This window comes from Mytilus galloprovincialis, chromosome 4, assembly GCF_965363235.1.
Source record: "Mytilus galloprovincialis chromosome 4, xbMytGall1.hap1.1, whole genome shotgun sequence".
NCBI lineage: Eukaryota > Metazoa > Mollusca > Bivalvia > Mytilida > Mytilidae > Mytilus > Mytilus galloprovincialis.
This window is the reverse complement of record NC_134841.1, coordinates 6,311,472-6,334,121: the sequence shown is the minus strand read 5'-3', so window position 1 is coordinate 6,334,121 and position 22,650 is coordinate 6,311,472. Positions and strand designations below refer to the sequence as shown.

Here is a 22,650-nt window from a genome sequence, read left to right as displayed (position 1 = left end):
TGTGTTTTTTCACATGTTGCGCCGTATCTCAAAAACGATTTTTGATTATTACTTAAAACTTTAAACACTTCTTAGTTATATTAATCTAAAGATCTGTATTTTTTTTACTATTTTTTTGTGATGATTCAAAGTTTTATTTTAGATTTATTGAGTTTTTGTTAAAAAAAGGTTGGTTTTCACATGTCGCGCTGTATCTCAGAAACTATTTATGATTATTTCATAAAAAAGACGACTGTAGTATCATGCCCTCATGGTGCAGCTGTTTATTGTCTGACTACTATACATAGAAAACAAATTTGCCTTAATGGTAAAGTTTGATGGCCAAGAGCAATAATGCATCATAATATTCAACAGTACTATTGTTTTGTTATCATTAAAGATGTTATTAAATTGATTTGTAGTACTTTTTATTTCGAAAATCAACGGCAATACAAACAGAGCCTTATCATACATTATCCTTTTTAGTTTAGATAAATAAAATAATTGTGCTTACTACAAAGCTGAAAAACCTGGCAAACAGTCTCATAAACTTGCATTATAGTAAAAATTAATGGTTGCAAAGGGGAAATTCTTAGAAATGGAAAAATGAAAAATTGTTAAAAAGTACTGTGCATATGAATAAGAGGTATAAATAAAAATGTTTTTTGATGAATTGTGAACAGAATTAAAAGATCATATTTGTCATCATTTTAATTTTTCTTATGTTATATTTTGTATGGTTGTAGCTGACAGACGATCTGATGCAGGAAAAGATAAGAGATACATGGAGATAGTACAAAGAAGGAAACTAGTGGACTTAGCCAAAGCTCAGGCACAGGAAGTAGCTGTTCTACGTGCTGAAGTGGAGAGGTTAAGAATGAGGACATTCCCAGCTTTAGTTCAAGTGGAACATTAGCAATGACATTATATGTGATAATAGGGAGAGAAAACACAATTTTTTTAAATTCAATCACTTTGTTATGACTGCTTTTTGGAAATCATTGTGAAACTAGAGGTTTATCTTCATTGGAAAAGAACTTTATTATGCAGTTTATCAAACTTAACAGGCAAGATTCAGAAACATCTAAGTTATCTTAAGAGAATTGGAGGTTTTCTTTGTCAAGGAAAACAGTGATAACCAATTTAAGTTTATGAAAAAGCAGTTTAACATGTATACATTTTACTGTGATATTTGTGATATAATTGATTTAATTTTTACATGCCGTCCTTATTTTACATACTATGTATTTATTGAAAAGTAATAAATTATTACATTCCTAAAGCATATTGTTTTGATTTGAAATTCAGGTGCTTAAATTATAATTTTAACCTTTGTATCTCAACCTGTTCACAGAGTTGAAATATTTATATGACAAAGATGCAATATTTTATTTGAAAATTTGCTTGAGTAAGATCAGGATCTGAAAGGAGATTTGGGATGTTGGGCTTGTTGATGATCAATGAATCTGAAAACGCATTGATCAAAGTCTAATAACAAATTTCAGGAAGCTCTTATTTATGTTCCATAGAATATAATTTATCGTTTAACAGGAAGTTAAAGAGCAAAAAATTTGAAAACGCTTTGATCAGTAAAGCATGTTGGTATGAAGCCTAAAATCAAATTCCAGGAAACTCATTTTTAGTTGCCTAGATAAAATTTTATACATGGCTAATTATAAGTAATTGATAAACAGGAAGTTGATGATGATGAATCTTAAACCACATCTCACAGTATAGCATATTCACATAAAGACTGATAGCAATTTCAAAAGGCCCTGATTTGTTAGTTCCAGCCTCAAATGAGACAGAATTTAAGAGGTGGAAAAGTAAACTTCCCTCTTTTATAGAGGGGTATAAAAACATTCTATAAACTGAATGGCATAAATTTATATGGGTTACTATAATCAATTTAAAATCTTGCCCGGTAATCAGCGACTTGTGTTAGCTGACCATTTGATTTATGTTAGATTCTCGCAGCATGTATTCAATATCTTGTCATACAGGTCAAAAAACTTGATGTCATGGGTAAAATAGAAAAATACCAACAAGCAATAGTACACTACATAGAAAAAAAGACATGGCAGCAAGAACCACACCAAAGACTGAAGGTGATCTCAGATGCTCCGGAAGGATAAGCAGATCCTGCTCTTCTGTCTCTACATGCAGCACCTGTCTTGAGCCCATGCAGATTTAATCTTTGCCAAGTAGATCCAGATGGTCACCTTTCCAAAGTGGAGAAAATGTGATGCAAAAATTCAAAAATGAGACAAGCCTCAAAGGGTTTACAAAGAATTGACAATTCAAACGGAACATCACCATCACAAAAAGATGCGAAATTTATAATGAAATTAACATTTTCATTGCCAATTCTGGAAGAAGATATGTAATAACTTAAGTATTGCTGAAGGAAACTCTCATCAGCTGCTGGACATTCAGTTATGAGTGTCAAGGTCATGCCAACAGCACAAGCTGGAGAATAAATATGGTTGTGTCTGGTTTTATCCTCGGATTGTAAATCTATCTCTGTTTACCACTTTTGTAGACTCACACACACTAGATAACTATGGTCTTGGGTTTTGATCCCCAGCTTAGTAAAACCAATGGCTTTAATATTCTGTCCTAAATATGCATATATTTGCAACTGGATGTTAAGCAGCCACCACTCAAACCTCTGCAAAGTTTACTCTTGAGCATAAATTAAAGACAAGTCTTGAACTCTATGTAATGGCCAAATGTAGGAAAGTATGAAAAAGTTGTGCAAAACTTTTTTCTTTATGGATGATATTTGACACGTCTGAGCTAGTCCTCACTTTGTCCCTAGGCAATGTTTCCATCTTAATTTTAATGTTTAATGTTATGTAATTTTAGTGCAATGAAGGAGTTTATTCATTATTAGACCAATACATCCAACTGTTTGCCCATTTTATCCCAACACAATATATAGTTCAGGAGTATCCTAATTTAGATGAGACCTACAGATTATTAGCCTTGATCCTACTGGCAGAAAAACCTGAATGCAATATATCAATATATAATTGATGGTGCAATACTCTCCACCACTGAAAACCCTTGCAACAAGGGGTCTGTTGGTGGTTTGCTCTATCCCCATCGAATATACCCTCATTTTCCAGTGGCATTTAAATTTCCATCGACCTTCTCTATTACTGGACCTACCTATTGTAAATATAAATTTATTCTTGTCATATAAATGCATGAGATAATTGACTGTGGCTATCGATAAGCGTTGCTTCTTGTTTATGGTCCATGTGAGAGTTCCAGTTATTTATTTGATAAAAATTTGATGTTCATTTAAGTGAAACGAATTAGAACATAAGACCAATGAATGTGAAAGCACGCTCGCATGATGCTCGATACAAAAATCTGAACTGGTCATAATGTGTAAGAATTAAGTAAAATAGGTAGTAGAAGAGTAATGAATGTGAAAATCATCAAAAGGAACAGCATGCTCACATTTATAGCTCCTCAGGAAATACATGGTGGAAATTTCATGTGACAACGAATGGATGAACAAAAGGACACTTGGACAGACAAGAGCCGAGGTATACTTCCTAGTGCCATGAGGTTTAGCATTGATTCCCAAAAATAAAACTTCTGATCATATTATTGATCACTGCTGGCCTCAGGACATATAACTTCACATGTTTTTCTCAGCATTATGAATTCCAACTTATATTACTATGTAAAGTTTAGACTCTAGGACATATGACTTCACATGTTTTTCTCAGCATTATGAATTCCAACTTATATTACTATGTAAAGTTTAGACTCTAGGACATATGACTTCACATGTTTTTCTCAGCATTATGAATTCCAACTTATATTACTATGTAAAGTTTAGACTCTAGGACATATGACTTCACATGTTTTTCTCAGCATTATGAATTCCAACTTATATTACTATGTAAAGTTTAGACTCTTGAAGATATATTAAAAAAGGGAGAAGGTTTGCTACCATTAAAATGTTTAATCTCCCTGTAATTGTTTGTACCTGTCCTAAGTCAGGAATCTATTGTACAGTGGTTGTAGTGTTTAAGTGGTTCATAAATGTTTCTTGTTTTTATAGATTAGACCATTGGTTTTCCTGTTTGAATGGTTTTACACAAGTAATTTTTTTAGCCCTTTATAGCTTACTGTTTGGTGTGAGCCAAGGCTCTGTGTTGACCAAAGACGTATTTTACCATGGCATTTTTGGACATCTTGGGTGACCATGTTCCATATTATGAACAGTTTTGCACTTTGTTTTTTTTTACTTTGAGGACTGTGCGAATCAGTTGAGTGTGTGAGTTAGTATGCTTTATTTTATTGCATTGTATTATGTTTGGGGAAGGTTAACTTTCTGGTAATTAGACCCATCACGGCTTGGCTGGGGAATTGGATAGTCAAATGCTCTCAGTAATCTGTACTGATACATGCTCCAAATGTCCTCTTTATACGCCATATCTCATGATGGTGCTCGTAATAAATGAAGCTCATACGGAGAGCAGAAGAATTTGATGGCTGTACCTTGACCTATGATTGTTTACTTTTATAAATTGCTACTTGGATGGAGAGTTGTCTCATTGGCACTCATACCACACCTTCCTATATCTATTGACCATCATGTGATGGCCAAATAAGTTCAAGACCTTTTTCTTAATAGATGAAGGCAATTATTAAAATTTGACACCTCTGAGCCAGTCCTCAGACTGTTCCTTTATGATTTTCTGTCTTAATATTTTTGTTTAGTGTTATGAAGTTGAAGTGGTTTACATTGTTGTATTTTTGTACTGTAGTTGATTCATTACAAGACCAACACATTCAACTGTCTTCATACATTTTAGATAGATTAACACATTTTTTTGCCACATTTATTAATGTTTCTGAACTTAAATCATGATATATGAAGTAAAATATATGATATATACAATAAATCATACTTGAAATATAAAATGTTTCCAATAACTTGAAATTCCATTAACCAGCAAGAGTTATTAAATCTTTTAATTCCTATTTACACTGTCAACTTCTTTATAAATTTAGCGAATACAAAAGTACAATAAAATACGTTTTTATCAAATTTTATATCAGTGATTTTCTTCTGTATTTCATTCACTAAACAATTTTTTGTATGATTTTCTATTTTTCAAGTTCAGAGAAAATTAGTATTAAGTTGGCCATATAATTTCGTCTCCAGTGCTTTAGAGCCAATCTATAAACAATAACTCATATAATTTCGTCTCCAGTGCTTTAGAGCCAATCTATAAACAAGAACTAACAGTTTCTTAAGCTAATATTTGTTTGAAACCCTAAAGATTGAAGAAACAATATAGTTGTCCAAATGAATACTCAAAAGTTTTCTTATTTTCTTAAAATATTAAAACATTGCTTCAATCGCTATCTGAAGAATCCTTTTGTTTCTTTTTTTTCTTCTTTTTCAACTTTTTGGCAGAAGATTCTACATCCATTGAGGTCTCTGCTTCAGGGGCTTCCTCCTGTGACTTCTTCTTTTTCTTTTTCTTTTTAGGAGGTTCATCTTCCTCCTGTGTGGTATCCATTTCCTGTGTTGTTTCCATGGTGTCATTCATTGCATCTGACTTTCGCTTCTCTTTTTTCTTCTTTTTCTTTTCTTTCTTTGCTAATTTAGTTTGAACTTCTGAGGCCTGAAATTTTATGAATCAATATTTTATTACATGAGATAAGTAGTTGATATTGATTGATATAACTGTTCTATATATACAACTATAATTTCAAGATAAGTATTTTTTTGTTTTGTTTTATCAAACCTTAAAATAAGCTAGACTGAACTATTGATTTGGATTCACCTTTCATACTATAGTAGTGAGTTCACAGAAAAAAGATAACATTGGTGGGTTATAGGTTTTTTCCTCACATCATTGTAAATTTAATATATTTGAAGTAAGGATCATTCTATAACGCTTTTATACAATCACAATGCATTTATCATATTTACAGTTTCAATTTTTAACAATCCTTAAATACATTAATTAATTAAAATGTGTCAAAATTCTCTAATTAAATTAACATGTCAAAGACCCCCTTCACAAGTAAAATTATACTTTATAATTCAAACTTATAGTACCTCTTCCACTGCTATTTTCATAACATCCACATTTTTAGCTGGAGCATCCCCAGTCTCATAAAACTTGAGACGATCTTCAACCTGCTGCTTCAGATGTTCACCAAACACATTAGTGGGAAATTCTTTAACAACAAATAAAATAACATAAGTGAAGAACATGTTTTAATATATTCATTTGTTATATGTAGTTGTATAGTTTGTTTGATTAAAGTTGAATACAGGATCTGTGGGAAAAGCTCACAAAATGATACACCTTCCTTTTGCAGAGTCACTGCTCTGGTATAAAGGAAAACCCCAAAAATTGTTCAGATAAAAAATAACCAACACACAATAGATTATAGTTATGATTGTGAGAAAGTTTCAATAAATTCAATAAAAATAAGGAGTTAAAAGCAATTTGTTGATAAAGAATGGATATCCCGTAATACATTTTTCCTTGTACATGCATCTTTTAATATTTTATCAGTATAACTGAAGCAATAAAAGAAATAACTAATTTATAGTCAGGTTTGTCATGTTTACAAGTAGAATTTATCCCAAAAGTTAGTGAAACAGATGTTGAGAAGTTAAGTATCCATTTTTCAGTATAAAAAAATATTTAACATACCAGTAAAGCAGTCAATCCTTGATGCAATAGAACACTTGTTGGCAAGGTAACGAGAAATACGACCTTTATTCTTAGCTCCGGCTCGTCCAATAAATGTAGAATGAAATATCAACCCATATTTAGGGGTATTCCCTTTCGTCTTTAATGCCCTGAAAATATGAAATAACTATTACTCAACACATTGCACAGTTAACATGGTTAATACTAAATTGATTTATAATTTTACCCTAAAATCATGAATTTCAGTAATTAGATATTTGGATTTTTTAAGGAATAATTTTGTAGTAGTTCATGTTTTACTATTTATAAACTACCAATTAGTTTAATAGCAGCATCAAATAGCATAATATCATAAAAGAACAGAATTAAAATAAATGAAAATGAAAGGAAATTTTGTTGAAAGTTAGTCATCTGAAAATAAATATGAGAATCTTACAAAACTATGTTAGCATAATGAATTGTATACCTGAAGAGAGCCTTTTCTGCTCCCAAGATCTGTACAGTAGATGCTGGGTACTTGGCCAGATTTGTTAGACTCCCTGCATGAGCTATTAAACGAGCTCCAACCTTCATAATGTAAAATAGTAAAAAAGATTGTTAATGGGATGTTGTGTAATAACAGACTGATATCTTCATAGACCAAGTTAAAGGTGGACATCTAAAACTTAAAGGACCTCTTATAATGAGGAGAGAACGATATTATAAAATAACTTTTAAAAATCTTTGGAAATAAAAAAGTTTAACCCTTTCAACCCTATACACGGCATATGCCGCGATGACATACCCCATCCGCCACTGCTATTCGCATCATATGCCGCGATGACAACAGATTTTCATCAGGACTCTTAAACCCATTCGGTTTTCTTTCGGGTCCTCTCTAATTTTTCCTTGTTTGAATCTAGGATATGCAAGGTCTCATTTGCGCTTGAAATCCCAGCAATTTTTATTGTAAAATCATGCAGTAGAAGGAAAATAAAAACAAATATTTTGACAAATGCAAATGGCAGAAATCAGAAATGAAGCTGTAAATATGGAAATATTTCTGCATTTCTATGGCGAAACTGACAACGAGGATTAGTTAAAAGGTTTCTTGTTATCTCAATGTGTTTATTACAATAAATTCGTGTGGGAAATATGATTTGATCGATCATTACGAGACGTAGAAAAAGGGGGAGAACAGAGGAGCCACTGATTTGTGCCACGATTACATAATACGTTGTGTATGGTGCAATACGCTACGGAATTGAGCAATTGGTGTCTTCTTTATTATATGGCAGATAAAACAACAAAACATATGAAAACTAAAAGTAGTTTTTATTCAACAATTCAACACAAATGTAATAAATTACACCTTTTACCTGTCAATTACCTGAAAATGCAGGTAACCTGATAAAAATTTTACTGAAATAACTGCCTAACATTACAGTTTATACTCTCCTGAGCATTTTTCATGCAATAACTTTCTCTGTATCTCTTATAATAAAAAAAAAATACAGCAGTCTGAAAAGGAATATACTGTTCTAATGAATGAACACAAAAAATGCAGCAGCAGCAGCAGCAGTCATTGTTCTATTTTTTTGTGTAGCATTGAAAGGGTTAATAGTTTAATGTGAATTTAACTTTTCAAACATGATATATGAATTAACTTATTACTAATTGATTTGAAACATATATTACTAATTCAAGTTGCTGATTTCTATTAGTATTTAGTTTTTCATTTACTTTTATTTAAAGGTTATTCTACACTGTATAAAAACAGCTGCAATATGATAAAAATAATAGAAATTTTGCTATGCAGACAAATGCTATATCTATATCATTCATATAAATCATAAAAAACAAGAATATGTCTCCAGTACATGGATGCCCCATCTGCACTATCATTTTCTACGGTCAGTTGACCGTGAAAATGTGAGAAAATCTCGACTTTGGCATTAAAATTAGAAAGATCATATCATAGGGAACATGTGTACTATGTTTCAGAAAACATAATGCACATAAATGGGGCATAAAAATTGATTATGACTTAAGCAAATGAATAAAGAGTTATATTTTTTATCTCATTAAATCTAAATTATTCACCTGTTCACCAATAAGTGTGGCTAAGTTTGGTGCAACTTGTTTCATTTTGTTCCTTAGATATTCTGCCAAGCTTTTTCTGTACTCTGCTAAGGATATAACTTTACTGGCAAAACTCTCGATGTTGATCAGATCTATAGGTGAGATATCCATACCTAAAGGAATAAAGATAAAAATCCATCTGAACCTGTGTACTCTCATGAATTTAACGTTTATATCAACTTATAGCTTCTACGTTGTACATATTTGAGTTTGAAAAAATGTCTTAAGGCTCGATGCAGATTTCCATTACATGATTATCATACCTATGATTTAAGAATATTCGATTAAATCCAAATACATTTAAAACTCATGCTATTTTAAAAACATAAAATGATAAAGTGAGGAACCTTTTCAACAATATTTGTTTTTTATGCATTAAAAGAATTGTGATTCCATATTTCAACTAATGCCATATACAATGCCGCATGTGATTGGCGTTTCTTAATGCAATTGCATACGTCTATACATACCCATAGATGATCTAGAAGCATCATATATGGCCCTGGCTTTCCCACTATCCATAACAATCTCCTCCAATTCCTCAACGTTCTCTTCTGTGAACTCCTTCCTATTTCCTATAAACTTCGCTGCTTTAGCATACAAATAATTGTCATTAACTATTTTCACCAATTCTGGGAAATGGTAGGAATACCATTCTCTATAATAAAAAAGTTTTGTTCATCATCAGCATTCAATAACAATACATGAGTTATTTGTAAAACCTACAAATACAGATAAATTTATATTTTCATCAAAATGCCCCAAAATTAAATAGTGTGATATGCATTGCTTATCTGTCTTGTACAAAATGTGAAAGGTGTATTAGTTACTGAAAGCAATTTCATTTTTTATATTTAAGGAATGACTGTAATATTTTTTCTGTCTATAAAGAAATAACATAAATTTGGTGCACACTGAATAACGCGCGTAGCTGGTTATTTAACAGTGTGCACAACATTTTTTATGTTATTTCGAATAGACAGAAAAAATATTACAGTCATTTCTTATAATTTAATTCTGAATTCCATTTTAAACCATAGAAAACCATGAAAAAACGTTGATGACGTCACGGTCACGACTAAATTATGTCTATGGGCTCATAACAAAATAACGTCAGCCAATCAGAAGATGCGTTACATCCAAAATTAAATTATTAAGCAATGGCTAAATAAACAATGGTTTAAAAAAATAATAATTTGTGGAGTTGACTACAATTTTGGACACTCTTTGAATTAAAATTTTCTCAAATTTATAACTGTTCATATTTTAGACAATGAGAAAAGTTGGGTTATCTAAAGCTGATTTTCTATGCTTTTCTAGGTGGATTTAATCATACTTTAAGCAATGGAAGTGGTCAGAGTTACAATGCATTTTCAAATGTGGTGCTTTAAGACAATCCTATCACAAATCAATTTTCTTACAAACAAGGACTTGTCTAATACTGTGTCTATTTTTGTTGTTTAGATTCCATTGAATCTGAACAACCTTAAATTAAAAGAAATATGTTTGCTTCTTTTTTTTATGCCCCACGATAGAAGAGGGGCATTATGTTTTCTGGTCTGTGCGTCCGTCCGTCTTTGCGTCCATTTGTCTATCCGTTCGTTCAGTTTCAGGTTAAAAGTTTTTGGTCAAGGTTGTTTTTGATGAAGCTGAAGTTACATCAACTTGAAACTTAGTACACATGTTCCTTATGATATGATCTTTCTAATTTTAAAGCCAAATTAGACTTTTGACCCCCATTCCACGGTCCACTGAACACAGAAAATAAAAGTGTGAGTTTCAGGTTAAAGTTTTTGGTCAAGGTAGTTTTTGAATAAGTTGAAGTCCAATCAACTTGAAACTTGTTACACATGTTCCCTATGGTATGATCTTTCTAATTTTAATGCCAAATTTGATTTTTTTTACCTAATTTTACGGTCCATTGAACATGGGAAATAATAGTGTGAGTGGGGCATTTGTGTACTATGGACACATTCTTGTTTTTTATCTAATTTTGGCAACAGGTTTGAGACCTCAAAACATAATATTACTTTTTTTTAAATGCCTGCGTTCATTAACCATTATTTTAAGGCCATTCATAGGTATCAGCCATAAATTCTTCAGGGGAATAGAATATGTTATAGTTCAAAGAATTGAATTTGAAAGTATAGTATAGAAAACACTGAATATGTGCATACAAAAACTTATAAACTAAACACCAACCTCATTCTCATAGCAAACGTGTTGATATTTTTGTCTAACTGGTCCAACAGACTGATGCTCTGAATGATCATGTTATCAACTCTGTTGACATTGAACTTGACCTTTGCTCTTGAGTAACTGTGACCTAGACCTAGCTGTGCTTTTCCTGCTGATTGATCTGTTAAGCCTTTAACTAAATTGTGGAAATGAGCTCTAATTCCTGAAATAAATGTAAGATCACAGAATACTAAATGAGTGTTGTGTTAAGGACAATGAGCAGTGATTAAATAAAACATTTTTTTCCATTTCTGAATTAATGATTGTTTAAACATAGAACAAATTGAACCCAACACAATAACTTATTTGCTTTCGTCTAATACTTCAAAAACATTAATTTTTGTGAAAAACTTGATATAATTTGCTAATTATGACATTTGTCTGTTTAAATTCCATTCCATCACAAGAGAATGATTCGCCTTTCCTAAGAACATTTTCTAACTATAAGTATTAAAAGAGGATGAGTGTAAAATAAAATAAAACAACCACCCTGGAACCAAAATGCTGAGTTAAGCAAAACCTAAATTTAAATTTTTAGTACTAGTTCTAACCTCTGATGATTTCTGGGGCAGCTCCAGTCTGAGAACATTGTATTTTCAGTTCTTCAGTAATGGCAGCTCCTATCTTAGCATCTGCAACACCTAAACTGATTTTCTGTTTCTTGGAAGATTTCGGTACATTACTCTCTAGGAAAATCTGTAAATCTTCATGTACTAAACCTGGAAAGATAAAAAGAGGTAAAATATACCAGCATGTAGTCATTAAAATTACAGTGGTGCATACATATAGTCTGAATCAAATCCATCATCAACACCTACTTTAAATAAGAAGCTCTCAAGAGTCTGAATCTCTCACCTGTAATAATAGCATAGCAAAGTAACATAACACTGTTTATCTTTAAAATCAACATTTTGAAACAAAATCTTATCCAGAACAAATGAAGGGACATAATTTTGATACACAATGAACTATTTTTGGAAATTTATGAAAATGAAGACCATAGACAACTTTGCAAACAATGTAATGAAATTATCTAGCAAAGTAATTTAGAAATTATTAAATGCTTGATAATTGCCATGTCAATAAACTTCAGGATGAAAATGTAGATCGTCAAAGCAAATTAAGACCAAATTCTTTATTAGATGAATAAAGACTTTTGTATGAATTATTAAGGCTGGTACTTCTTTTATCTCATTAAAAATAGAAAAGGTAAAAACATTAATTTGTTTTGTATAACTAAAAAGAACAAAGACGGTTAAACTATTTAACAAGCGATTCTTTAACTTAGATGTATAAATTTATGCTGAAATATGTAAACTTTTAAAGAACTGAAAAATACATCATAAATTTGGCAAAATTTCTAATGTTTACCTTCTGAAACACTATTAATGTTGTCCAATGCATTGGTACCACTTTTGAATGGTGAGAAAGCCACTAGTTTGACAACAGACTGGAACTTGCTGAGATCTGTTACACATTTTTCTACCTGACTCTGTAATACTGATACCTCTTCAAATTCTTTCACTCTGAACAGAGCATACCCTGAAGCATGTTCATACAAAATAAACAATACTTGAGCCTGAAAAGATAAATTTTTTTTTACAATAATTTAATATGAGGCAGGCATACCTGTAAATGGGGACGAAGTCTGTATGAATTATTTTTTTGTAACTTAAATATTTGTTAAAAAAAGAAACGGAAATACCGTAACCTTTCCGATTTTGGTTCTGTTGTTAGGGATTTTAGTTGTGATGTTATTTAAGTTTTGACGTCATATGCAATGTAAACAAAGAAATGCTATCATCAGGTAACATTTTTTTCATATCAAGGAATTATTAAAATGAAATTGGTATTGCGTTCCTTCCTATTTTATACTAGACTGATAAATATATATTTTACTCAAAGTTTCATACAAACGAGACCGGAAAAAGGAAGTACATTTTAGATTTCTGCGCAGATGCAGGAATTCAAAACATGACATCCAAAAAATTGAACGATTTTGAGTTCATTAGTACAATGAAATTTTCGGGAAAATTTTCCCAGATTTATTTTTTTTTTGATTGATTTTTCTACTGTTATTGGGGACTTCGTCCCAATATTATTTATACTGCATTAATACATGTAATAGTCAGGATTTTAATTGATTTTCATATGTCCATCTTATATATATATCTAAAAATTTTGTAAGATGTTCTGTGATTGCTGTTGTCCAAGTTTCATAAGTTTCCATGAAAGTTTACTAATTAACATGCCAAATACATTTAATCTCAGACCGTCTATGAATGTTTACTGTAAAAAACTATGTCCATCTACCTGAAAACTATATTCTCAAAAGTTTGCTTTGGATATTATCTCAAAATCATTAAAAAGCTTCTGCCAGTTTCATTGAACATTAGACAAATTAATTGATGTGCAACAAACACTCTAGACTGTACATTGTATCTACTTGATTAAGTCATATGAACCGTAATTAAACTAAATTGATGCACATGTTTTTTATAACTAAATGGATAGTTTTCATAATATAAATTTGCTCTGATTTATACTATTTTTTTTGTTATACACAAGCTTCTGTCCAGATTTCAAGAAAGTAAGACAATGTAATTCAACTTCGACGTCATTACTCGTCAAAATCCATACAGGACATATAATAATGAAGATGTCTTCCAAAAACTTTAACCACAGACTGAACCTAAATGTTGATTCCACTGATTACAGAATTAAGATTAGCTATATTTGGTGATATCAGGTTTGTTTGAGCCCAGTACTTTCACACCCTACATGTTTGCGTCCAAGGTACATCTGCCCCTACATGTTCACACCCAATTTTTAATATATATTCCACTTGAAAATTTAAAATTTATATGTATATTTACATCATACAACAAAAATTTCCTGAATAAAAATTGGTGAACTACTGTATATGAAATGTTGTTTTAATTAACCTGATGATTACCTATTAAATGTTACTTATGTATAATTATTGGTAATTGGTATTTATACACAGCCATTGTATGTTTAATAATCATGATGAATTTTTGTTTGAACTTGCTTTGATGTAAAAAAAAAAAAAAAAAACAAAAAAAAAAAAAAAACAAACAAAAACATCAAAAACTAGATGTTAACATAATGTCAATCTATTTAGAACCAATGATTTTTATTTTATTAATTTTACAGCAAAACATACACTAAACCAAAACACTATTTCAGATTTGTTCAGCATTAAAAAAAAAAAAAAAAAACCCTTAGAATCTCACTTTATTTTGAAACACAAAATTGATATGTCTTCCAAATTTAATATCAATATTTTTTGTTTTCGATCAGGTTGGAACCAATCAAATATAGGGGAACAACCAGAATCAAACCAAATTGGTGTAAAGGTTCATCATAACAAACGGACAAAAATGGCTGTATTTACATGCCAAAAATTACTCGCAGTACAGACTTACCTGTGAACTTGGAAAAGTTTTAATGCCTGGCATCCACTAGATATAATAAAGCTAAATGCATTTTGTGTTTCAGAAAGATAAAATCTCTTCGGATTTTGATGGGCATTTTTTTTTCCTTCATGCAAAAGGTGTGAAAATTAACTAAGTTGTGGTACAACTATGAGATGCACCCTCAGGTAAAAAACCGGTTTGTATTGTTTTGATTGTCCTTAATTGACATGGACAAGAGGTATCTTCATAACTATAGATGACAGTGCTCCAGCTAGAATTCAAAAGGGGCAGGGTGCCAGTGGAGGGCAGGGCACTTTTTTATGATAGAAGGCACTGCTCATTTCTAATGTCTACGTCCCTGCGTGTATCACGAGTTCACATATTTTTTTACTGTATATATTGTCAATAAAGATGCATAAGTTGTTGTTATGATTATTTATTCTATAAAATTGGCATAAGAAAAGTCATTCATACTACATGTTCATATAACATGGCAATACACATTCATACTATTAACCAAAAGAGGAAAAATAAACTTACTATTCTCCCCCACCCCTTCTCCTTCCAAAAAGAAAGAACATAAACTAAACATCTCATAGTTTACCATACATGTACATGACAGAGTAGTTGTATTTCAAATTTTCATCTAGAGCTTGGCCCTCAAAACTTTTTTTAATGTTTGTGTTTAGGAATATATTATTTAGTGTAGCTTCATCATGTTGATTTGTGATGAGAGTTTAACTACACACTTCCATTCTTGTAAGTTGTTAGCTTGACACCATTCAAACAATTAATATATACATATTTCTTAATTGAGAATGTATAAAACATGGATTGCCAAAGGTATGATTATCAAAAATAAATTGCAATATATTTTTTTTGTATGTTCAAAGACAGTTAGTATCCTTAAGGTAACATTCTTATATAATTTTGTATTCAATTGGTTATTTTTTCCTATTTTTAGTGCTAGATAATATTTTAGGAGCACAATTTTGTAATAAGCTTTTTCAGGGGAAGTAACTCCAAAATTAATTTCCAACATGTTTACGTCTGCTTGTCGCTCACAAGTTGAGATGGACGATGTTTCTGTGAAGGCAAAGTTGATTACTTCAATTCAATTCTAAATTCATGAAAGTCTTCATTCATACACTCTTCCATTGTGACTTGGAGATCAAAAAGAAAATGCCGACACATTCATCATATTTATGACAAAAAGGTACATTGTCTTTATTAAATTACCTAGTAATTAACACCTTTAAGTCTTATCCACAATAATTGATTGTAATGACATGATTAACCTTGTTACCTGGGGGCAATCACCAGGTGTCATATATGTAGCATATTAATCTATTGCAATAAAAAATCCTAATATCTAATAAAATTTGAAGATTTAGCTAACAAAGTCCTTATATTTGTATAAAGTAACATTCGTTTATAGTGGAAAATTGTTTTAACGTTGAATAGGCTACAATTAAAAATTGCTTGCTGGTCCCTCTCTGTGATTACCATTATATTACGCTGGTTCATTTCCCAATCAATCTGTCACCAAGGGAAGATAAATAAATCGATTTTCGTTCATAGTCTTTTTCAAAAATGATGAACGGTTCTTTATATTGGTATGTAATCATTTTAAACGTTTCAAATTTATGAAATTATATTCGTACATCAATGTTTTTGATACACCAATAACAAAAACTGAAATATATTGAATTGATACATTTTGTAATTATTCAAAATTATATCAGAAACCTAAACTTAATTATAAAATAATGAACCTGTTAAGGGGAGAGAATACTCGCATAACTTTTTCGAATTGGCACATATAACAACGAAATGTCACTCTTGTATACAAATAGCACATCAATATAATTAATTATCTGCGAAATCGTCCCCCACCTTCAATGATGATTCTAAATTATAAATATAACCAAAAGTTGTTAATCTATAGATAGTTAAGACTAATGAAAGCTAACCCAATGTAAAAATATTTCCTTGCAATTTTTTAAAACTTCCTCAGAAAAATACTCGAGCCACTTGACTTTCATAGCTCAAAATTAACGTTTTTACACAATATTTGAATAAAGTAGTTGAAGGTTAATATTCGCTTCTCAAAGTGTAAGACGCAATAAAAATCGTATGCTTGCACCATCCTACCGAAATACGGATTTAATTAAGTCCTGAACATTTCGACATTTCTTCGTATATTTTGAACAAAACTGGTTTAACCAAATCACAAGTACGTGTTAAGATCCGACTAAATACCTATTTTCCTATATGGTCAGGTAAAGTTGCTAATATATGTAATTTAACTTCTGATAAGAAATCGATGAAACAAAAGGCAATTTTACCAAAACAGCGTCAGGGCAGAAGGGCGCGGCGCCCTTCTATTTTGGGCTAACGAGACCACTGGGTGAGTTAAAGAGTTTATCTGAGTCAGCTGTGAGTGGACAGTATCAAAGTAATTCAGGTTTTTGTTTATTTTTGCACCTTCTGCAGAAAGGAAAAAAAATGCCCATCAAAAACCAAGAAAGATTTTATCTTTCATAAACACAAAATGCATTTAACTTTTATGTATCTAGTGGATGCTAGGCATTAAAACTTTCCAAACAGCACAGGTAAGTCTGTACACAGAGTGGTTTTTGAGGTGAAAATACAGCCATATTTGTCCATTTGTTATGAGGCCAAAAAAAAATATATGTCTGTTTCCTGTTTCCCGACCGACCCTGACTCAAACCCCCCGACCCTAGATCTTTTTATTCAAATCCAGAAAAAAATCGTTTCCGGTCCGATCCAGATCCGTATTTTACTATGCCCAAACAATCAAAATGGCGGCTCCCAGCACAAATGTGCTACAATTAAGGTTTAAAAAATGTCAGCACTGGGAGGATTATTCAATTAAAGCTTCTTTAAAGGGATTAAATCATTTTGGGGTACAGGACCCTAACCAAACATGACATTTAATCGACTGCAAATCTGACAGGGAGTGCAAAAAAAAAAAAAAAAAATCCCGACCTACCGACCCTGATTTATTTGCCTTGGAAGCAGGAAACGGACATATATTTTTTTTTGGCCTGATGAACCTTAACAAATATAACGGACAGGCGACCCCTTCCAACCCGAATCCGGGTCCGTCTGGCCTGATTTCGGTTCGCCCCAGTTTCGTCTCGCTCTGAGACCGTTCACCCTGATACCTGTTTGCCCTGATTTTTATTTTTTATTATAGTGTTGTGTTGTGTGTATTTAATTGAATATGTTGAAGTCAGTCTATAATTTCGCCAAATATTTACGATGAATTATGTTGTCTACAGCTAGCTGCTACTAGGTTATAAGTTCATGTAAATTTCAGGACTACAAGATATTGTGACTTCAAGGTATTGAGAACTAAGTTAGTATCTGGATGTAATTACGTTACTAGGAAATTAATTTTGTGAATTTTGATCAGCACTACATTGTATTTTTAAATGTAAAACAACTGGACTAAATTATTTGTATGTAAAAGCATATGTTGAAGTCTGTTGACATTCACCGAATATTTATTTATGATGTATTACGTGTTGCTGCTTTTAGGAAATAAGTGTCTCTACAGTACTTAAAAGTAATTATAAAATAAAGTGTAACAATGCAGTCAAGAATTTTATTTAATTAATATTCTTTATTAAACTTTTAATAGATATACATAAATTTTAATATATTCTCTTATCCGGCGTGACGTAGCAGCTACTTAGATACAGCATCCGGGCATCACTGTAGGTGACGCTTTTCCATCGATACGCTGATCACCCTATATATCCCAGGGGTACTTGATATAATAGAACCTGTTAATTATTAGCAATAAACATTTCTTATCAGGTGACAAGGGGTGTGAAAAAGATAAAAAAAAAATCTTTTATCTTTGTCAATTGTCAATCTGAATTAACTATTTTAATTCTGATTAATATTTTTTACTAGATCTACATTGAAGTTCTATGTCAGAATGAAGCATGATGAAGTTGATGCACATGTATATTTTTATATTTATCGAAAATTGAGTTAATCTGATTAAATTTACTTCATACCCTAGGACTATTACTCTAACCATATTATGTCCCAGATTAAAACAAACTTTATATATTGAGTATTATATGTCATTTTAAAAAATATTTCGAAAATTTGGTTTCAAAGTCTGGGTAGTCTGGGTACAAGGCAAGCCGTTTTTACAATTGCTTGTATATATTTATTGTACATTTAGAGTTAACCTTTAAAAACATATACTTGTTAAGGTGTCAAATTTTGACTGGTAGATTAATTTGATACAGAAATTTTGGAATACAAGAATCGATCTCATGTACATGCACACACTGACTGAAATAGAACTCACTGCATTTTACTAACGCTAAAAGTAAGATACTCGTTTTACGAGAGGTATCTAGCTTCTATACAGATCAAAATGTACCAGTACTACTTATGTGCCACAATTATGAGTTTAGGTGCACAAAAAATTGCAAAATCAACATGTACAATCATTTCTCAAACTGCAGGAACTATGAAATCGGGATGATCTCACATGTTCGATTTCCGACACTATCACCAAGTATTGAAGTTATAGAAAGGGCTTAAACTTATAACAGTACTGGTATGATTGCCAATTTGAAAACTATCCACTAGAGACCAAATTACATACAACCACTGAATACAGGCTTTTCATTTGGACCAGACACACACAAAGTGTGGCAGGGATAAACATTTTTTTCTGGCGTCATTAAGTCTATTTACCTCCTGAACATGACTGTCATGAAGTGTTGAAGTAAGTACATTGTTCTGGAATATTGTTGAAAGGCATATATTGTCAATGTCACGAATAGCTGATTATGAAAATGCAAGATGTGTGATTGTTCTACACGTCGCTTATAAGGTTAACCATTTTGTTAACTAAACACCTTTGTTCGTAAGCAAAGCTTAAAATAAACTTTACAGTTATCTTCAAATTACGCACAGAAAAAAATAAAATTTACTGACAACCAAAAAACCCCAAACAGTATAGTAAGCTCATATCTCGTTCAGATGCCCATTGCAATGGAGAAATGGGTGTTGTTACAGGCATAGGTGACACAGGAAAAGTTGCTTTATATTTATGTTTCTTTGTTCCTTCACTACATCCCGATTCAACACCAATTTCAAACTTGGTACTGCTAGATCTGGTGATGCGAAGTTGATTTTTTTTTTTAACTTCACATTCATTTTGCATTTTCCCCCCCTTTTGTATATGATATATATGCCATGTAGAATGATTTTATAATCTAAAAACACCAACCCGCGTGAAAAATTATCTTATTTCTCCGTTTGAGGATTATAGTGTTTTTCTTTTGACAGTAACCAAATTATTAAAAAATATGTGAAAAAAAGTTTTTCTACGAATTAATGTTTTCAGATCTTTTGGGTCTTACCAGCCCAGTAGCCAGTACTCCGGTACTGGCATGAAAATACGGATTTTTTGTGTTATTTAATTTGCTGTTACAAAATATTGAAAATTATTATATATTAAGGAATGTATCTCCCTCATGCAAAGCTCTGATTCCTTTCACGGATTTGGCTATACTTTTTGGAACTTTTGGATTATAGCTCTTCATCTTTTATTTAAGCTTTGGATTTTACATATTTTGGCCACGAGCATCACTGAAGAGACATGTATTGTCGAAATACGCATCTGGTGCAGAAAAATTGGTACCGTTAATGATATTATTAATATGTACTATATAAAACTTCTTTTTTTTTAACATGCGTTTTTTTTTTATTGATGTCCTAAAATCACCTCAATCAATGAATATTCATACACCTTGAGTAATGTCTTCGTTCGTGTTTCTGAATTAACAAATTAACATCAACATTTTATTGTTAATTGATTCGTTTAGGACAAATTCTAGTAGTCTTAATTATCACTGTTATCCTTAACTTCGCACGTATATACCTTGTAATAACCCGTGAGTATGACCAGATGACCAGGTTAATTTATCTTTCTCAACGTTTCTTTGATGTTGACATTTTTATTACCTTACTTAATTTGCACATGACCTCGATTAGGGAAAAATAAACAAGGCATAAGATCACTCACGGTTTTGTTTTCACTGCATATTTTTGTCAAACAGGAATATTCACAAAACTAGATCAAATATATCCCATCTAGCTGATATTCTATTTTTTTTTTTTTAGATTTTTTTATTCTCAGATTTCTCACACTGTAAGTCCTTCGTTTCTACTATAGTAGAAAGGGAAAAAAATGAAATAATAAGAATGATTTTAATTTATTTTCCTGCAGATTATAATAAAATTACAATGTATATACAAGAGAGTAATTAAAGATTGACAATTTGTACATGTTGTAGCTGCATTTTTAGTGTTATTAAACGATTAATAATTATTTCAACTTTTCAAGTTAAGCGGATTTTTACAACCTACATCACAACAAGGCTTGACAGTATCTACACGAAAAAAACATACACATTCATTCACTAGAAACTTTATTAAAAGTTGTCAATCCGGCCTGTTCTCTTAAAACGATAATCATGCTAACAATGTTTCACCGCCTTATCAACGGAAATCAGCGTTACTAAGAAAGGGAGAAAACTGATTTTAAAAATGCCCGTATGTTCGGATAACAGAATATAAATATATATAATATTTTTCTTTCATTAATGTAACATATAAATATCATAAATGAAAATAGAACAAACGAACCCAGGGCGAATGGATTACCAGGGCGAACAAACTCAGTGCGAACGAACCTAGGGCGAACATGTAATCAGGGCAAGCGATCCCGATACCCTCCAATCCCCCCGCCCACCGCAATTAAATTTTTTTTTTCGCTATGTCAATGTACAGAAACACTCCAACAGTATACATCTATAATGCGTCAGTGAAAAAAAAAAAAAACATATCGTACATATATACCAGCTGATGGTGTACTTTTAAAATGCGCTCAAAATAAATCGGACCACATGTCCAGTCGGCATGTGCTGATAATTTCAATAAATCTATGGAAAACAGCACAGTCTAAGCATTGACATTTTGGAATCGAAGATTGCCTATGCAAAGTTTTGTACTTAAACATGGTATGTATAAAATAAGATAATTAGATTTGTGCATGTACTCAAAAAGTTAAAAGCCACGTGCTCACCATCTTTACAAACAATTTTCGCCATTCACTAAGAATAGTCCTTATCTTAAATCATTTTTCATTGGTTGTTTTCAGACAGATCTCAGGAAATGGCCAATGAAGAAAGGTCTTACAAACCCTGTGATAGGCGGAAGTTTACAATGGCGTCTGCATTTAAAAAGTCAGTTACAAAATGTAACTTTTCCGTGTTTTAAGGTTAAACAACAGTCGTAAGGTTCGTTATGGGATAAAACATAAAACAAGAATGACCAGATTAATGAATAGCAATACCACAAAATTATAATGATAAGGAGATATGCACGAACTATTCATCAGACTAAAGAGTAGAGTGCTGATTTTCTAAATTTTACTTAGAACATCATCATGTAGATGTAATCAGCTAACAGTATATATCAATATATATATTCCTGATGTTATAAAAAATAAGAAACGAATTGAAGTACCGAACAACCTAAATTACAGGAATTAAAGCTATACCTTAAAACTATAAAAAGTTCTGCTATCCCAATTGTCGAATTGAGTGCTCAAATTCGGCCCCATACACCTTATCGCTATTTGTCAGTCATTACTGGAGATCACATAGGTTCCTGTAAAATTTTGATGTCCTAAAACAAAATATCTGACGCCACAGGGAAATGTGATTGTTGTATGCATCAAAAGTTCAAGCGGCCGTGTCAGCGGGGATACACCTAATCGCTACTATTTATTCCATTCCGGATAAGTTCTAAAATTACTCAACTTTTTCATCCAGTTGAAACTATCTGGGACTCTGTTTAAACAATGCACCATGTAAGATAATTTTTAATGAGACCTTTTTAAACTACCGTAAATACTTCATACAAAATATTTTTTTACTTAATTTTAATTTCGAAAAAATTGGATCATACTCTATCAAAGTTTTTTAATGGTCGCTTTCTACAATTTTTCTTCCTCAGCTCACTACTGATGACCTCTATTTTTCGGCGGCATGACCCAAACAGGAAGTTGTGTAAATGACTGTTTTTCCCGGATTGGA

The 22,650-nt window shown here is 31.6% G+C and overlaps 3 protein-coding genes across 17 annotated transcripts in view; 2 read left to right on the top strand and 1 right to left on the bottom strand.

Moving 5' to 3' along the window:
- The window catches only part of LOC143071223 (cilia- and flagella-associated protein 43-like), a 50,102-nt gene extending 48,841 nt beyond the window's left edge, over positions 1-1,261 (top strand). For all 14 annotated transcript variants that reach the window (XM_076245405.1, XM_076245409.1, XM_076245407.1 and 11 more), the window contains one exon: positions 726-1,261. In XM_076245405.1, coding sequence (XP_076101520.1) covers positions 726-895 — 170 coding nt within the window. In that variant the 3' untranslated portion in view covers positions 896-1,261. The remainder of the gene's footprint in view (positions 1-725) is intronic.
- A 3,701-nt stretch (positions 1,262-4,962) lies between these two features.
- On the bottom strand, positions 4,963-21,758 carry LOC143071220 (nucleolar protein 56-like). Its single transcript, XM_076245392.1, has 10 exons — positions 21,636-21,758; positions 12,417-12,624; positions 11,597-11,764; positions 11,010-11,208; positions 9,278-9,465; positions 8,769-8,920; positions 7,153-7,253; positions 6,687-6,835; positions 6,080-6,201; positions 4,963-5,639 (listed from the first exon to the last, which is right to left on the bottom strand). Exons 1-10 carry the CDS (start codon positions 21,636-21,638, stop codon positions 5,367-5,369), a joined length of 1,563 nt encoding a protein of 520 aa, XP_076101507.1. The 5' UTR covers positions 21,639-21,758; the 3' UTR covers positions 4,963-5,366.
- The window catches only part of LOC143071221 (uncharacterized), a 16,795-nt gene continuing 15,852 nt past the window's right edge, over positions 21,708-22,650 (top strand). The window contains exon 1 of one of the 2 annotated variants that reach the window (XM_076245393.1): positions 21,708-21,795. In XM_076245393.1, coding sequence (XP_076101508.1) covers positions 21,725-21,795 — 71 coding nt within the window. In that variant the 5' untranslated portion in view covers positions 21,708-21,724. Of the gene's footprint in view, positions 21,850-22,650 lie in introns of both variants that reach the window. The other variant, XM_076245395.1, reaches the window with a different exon arrangement.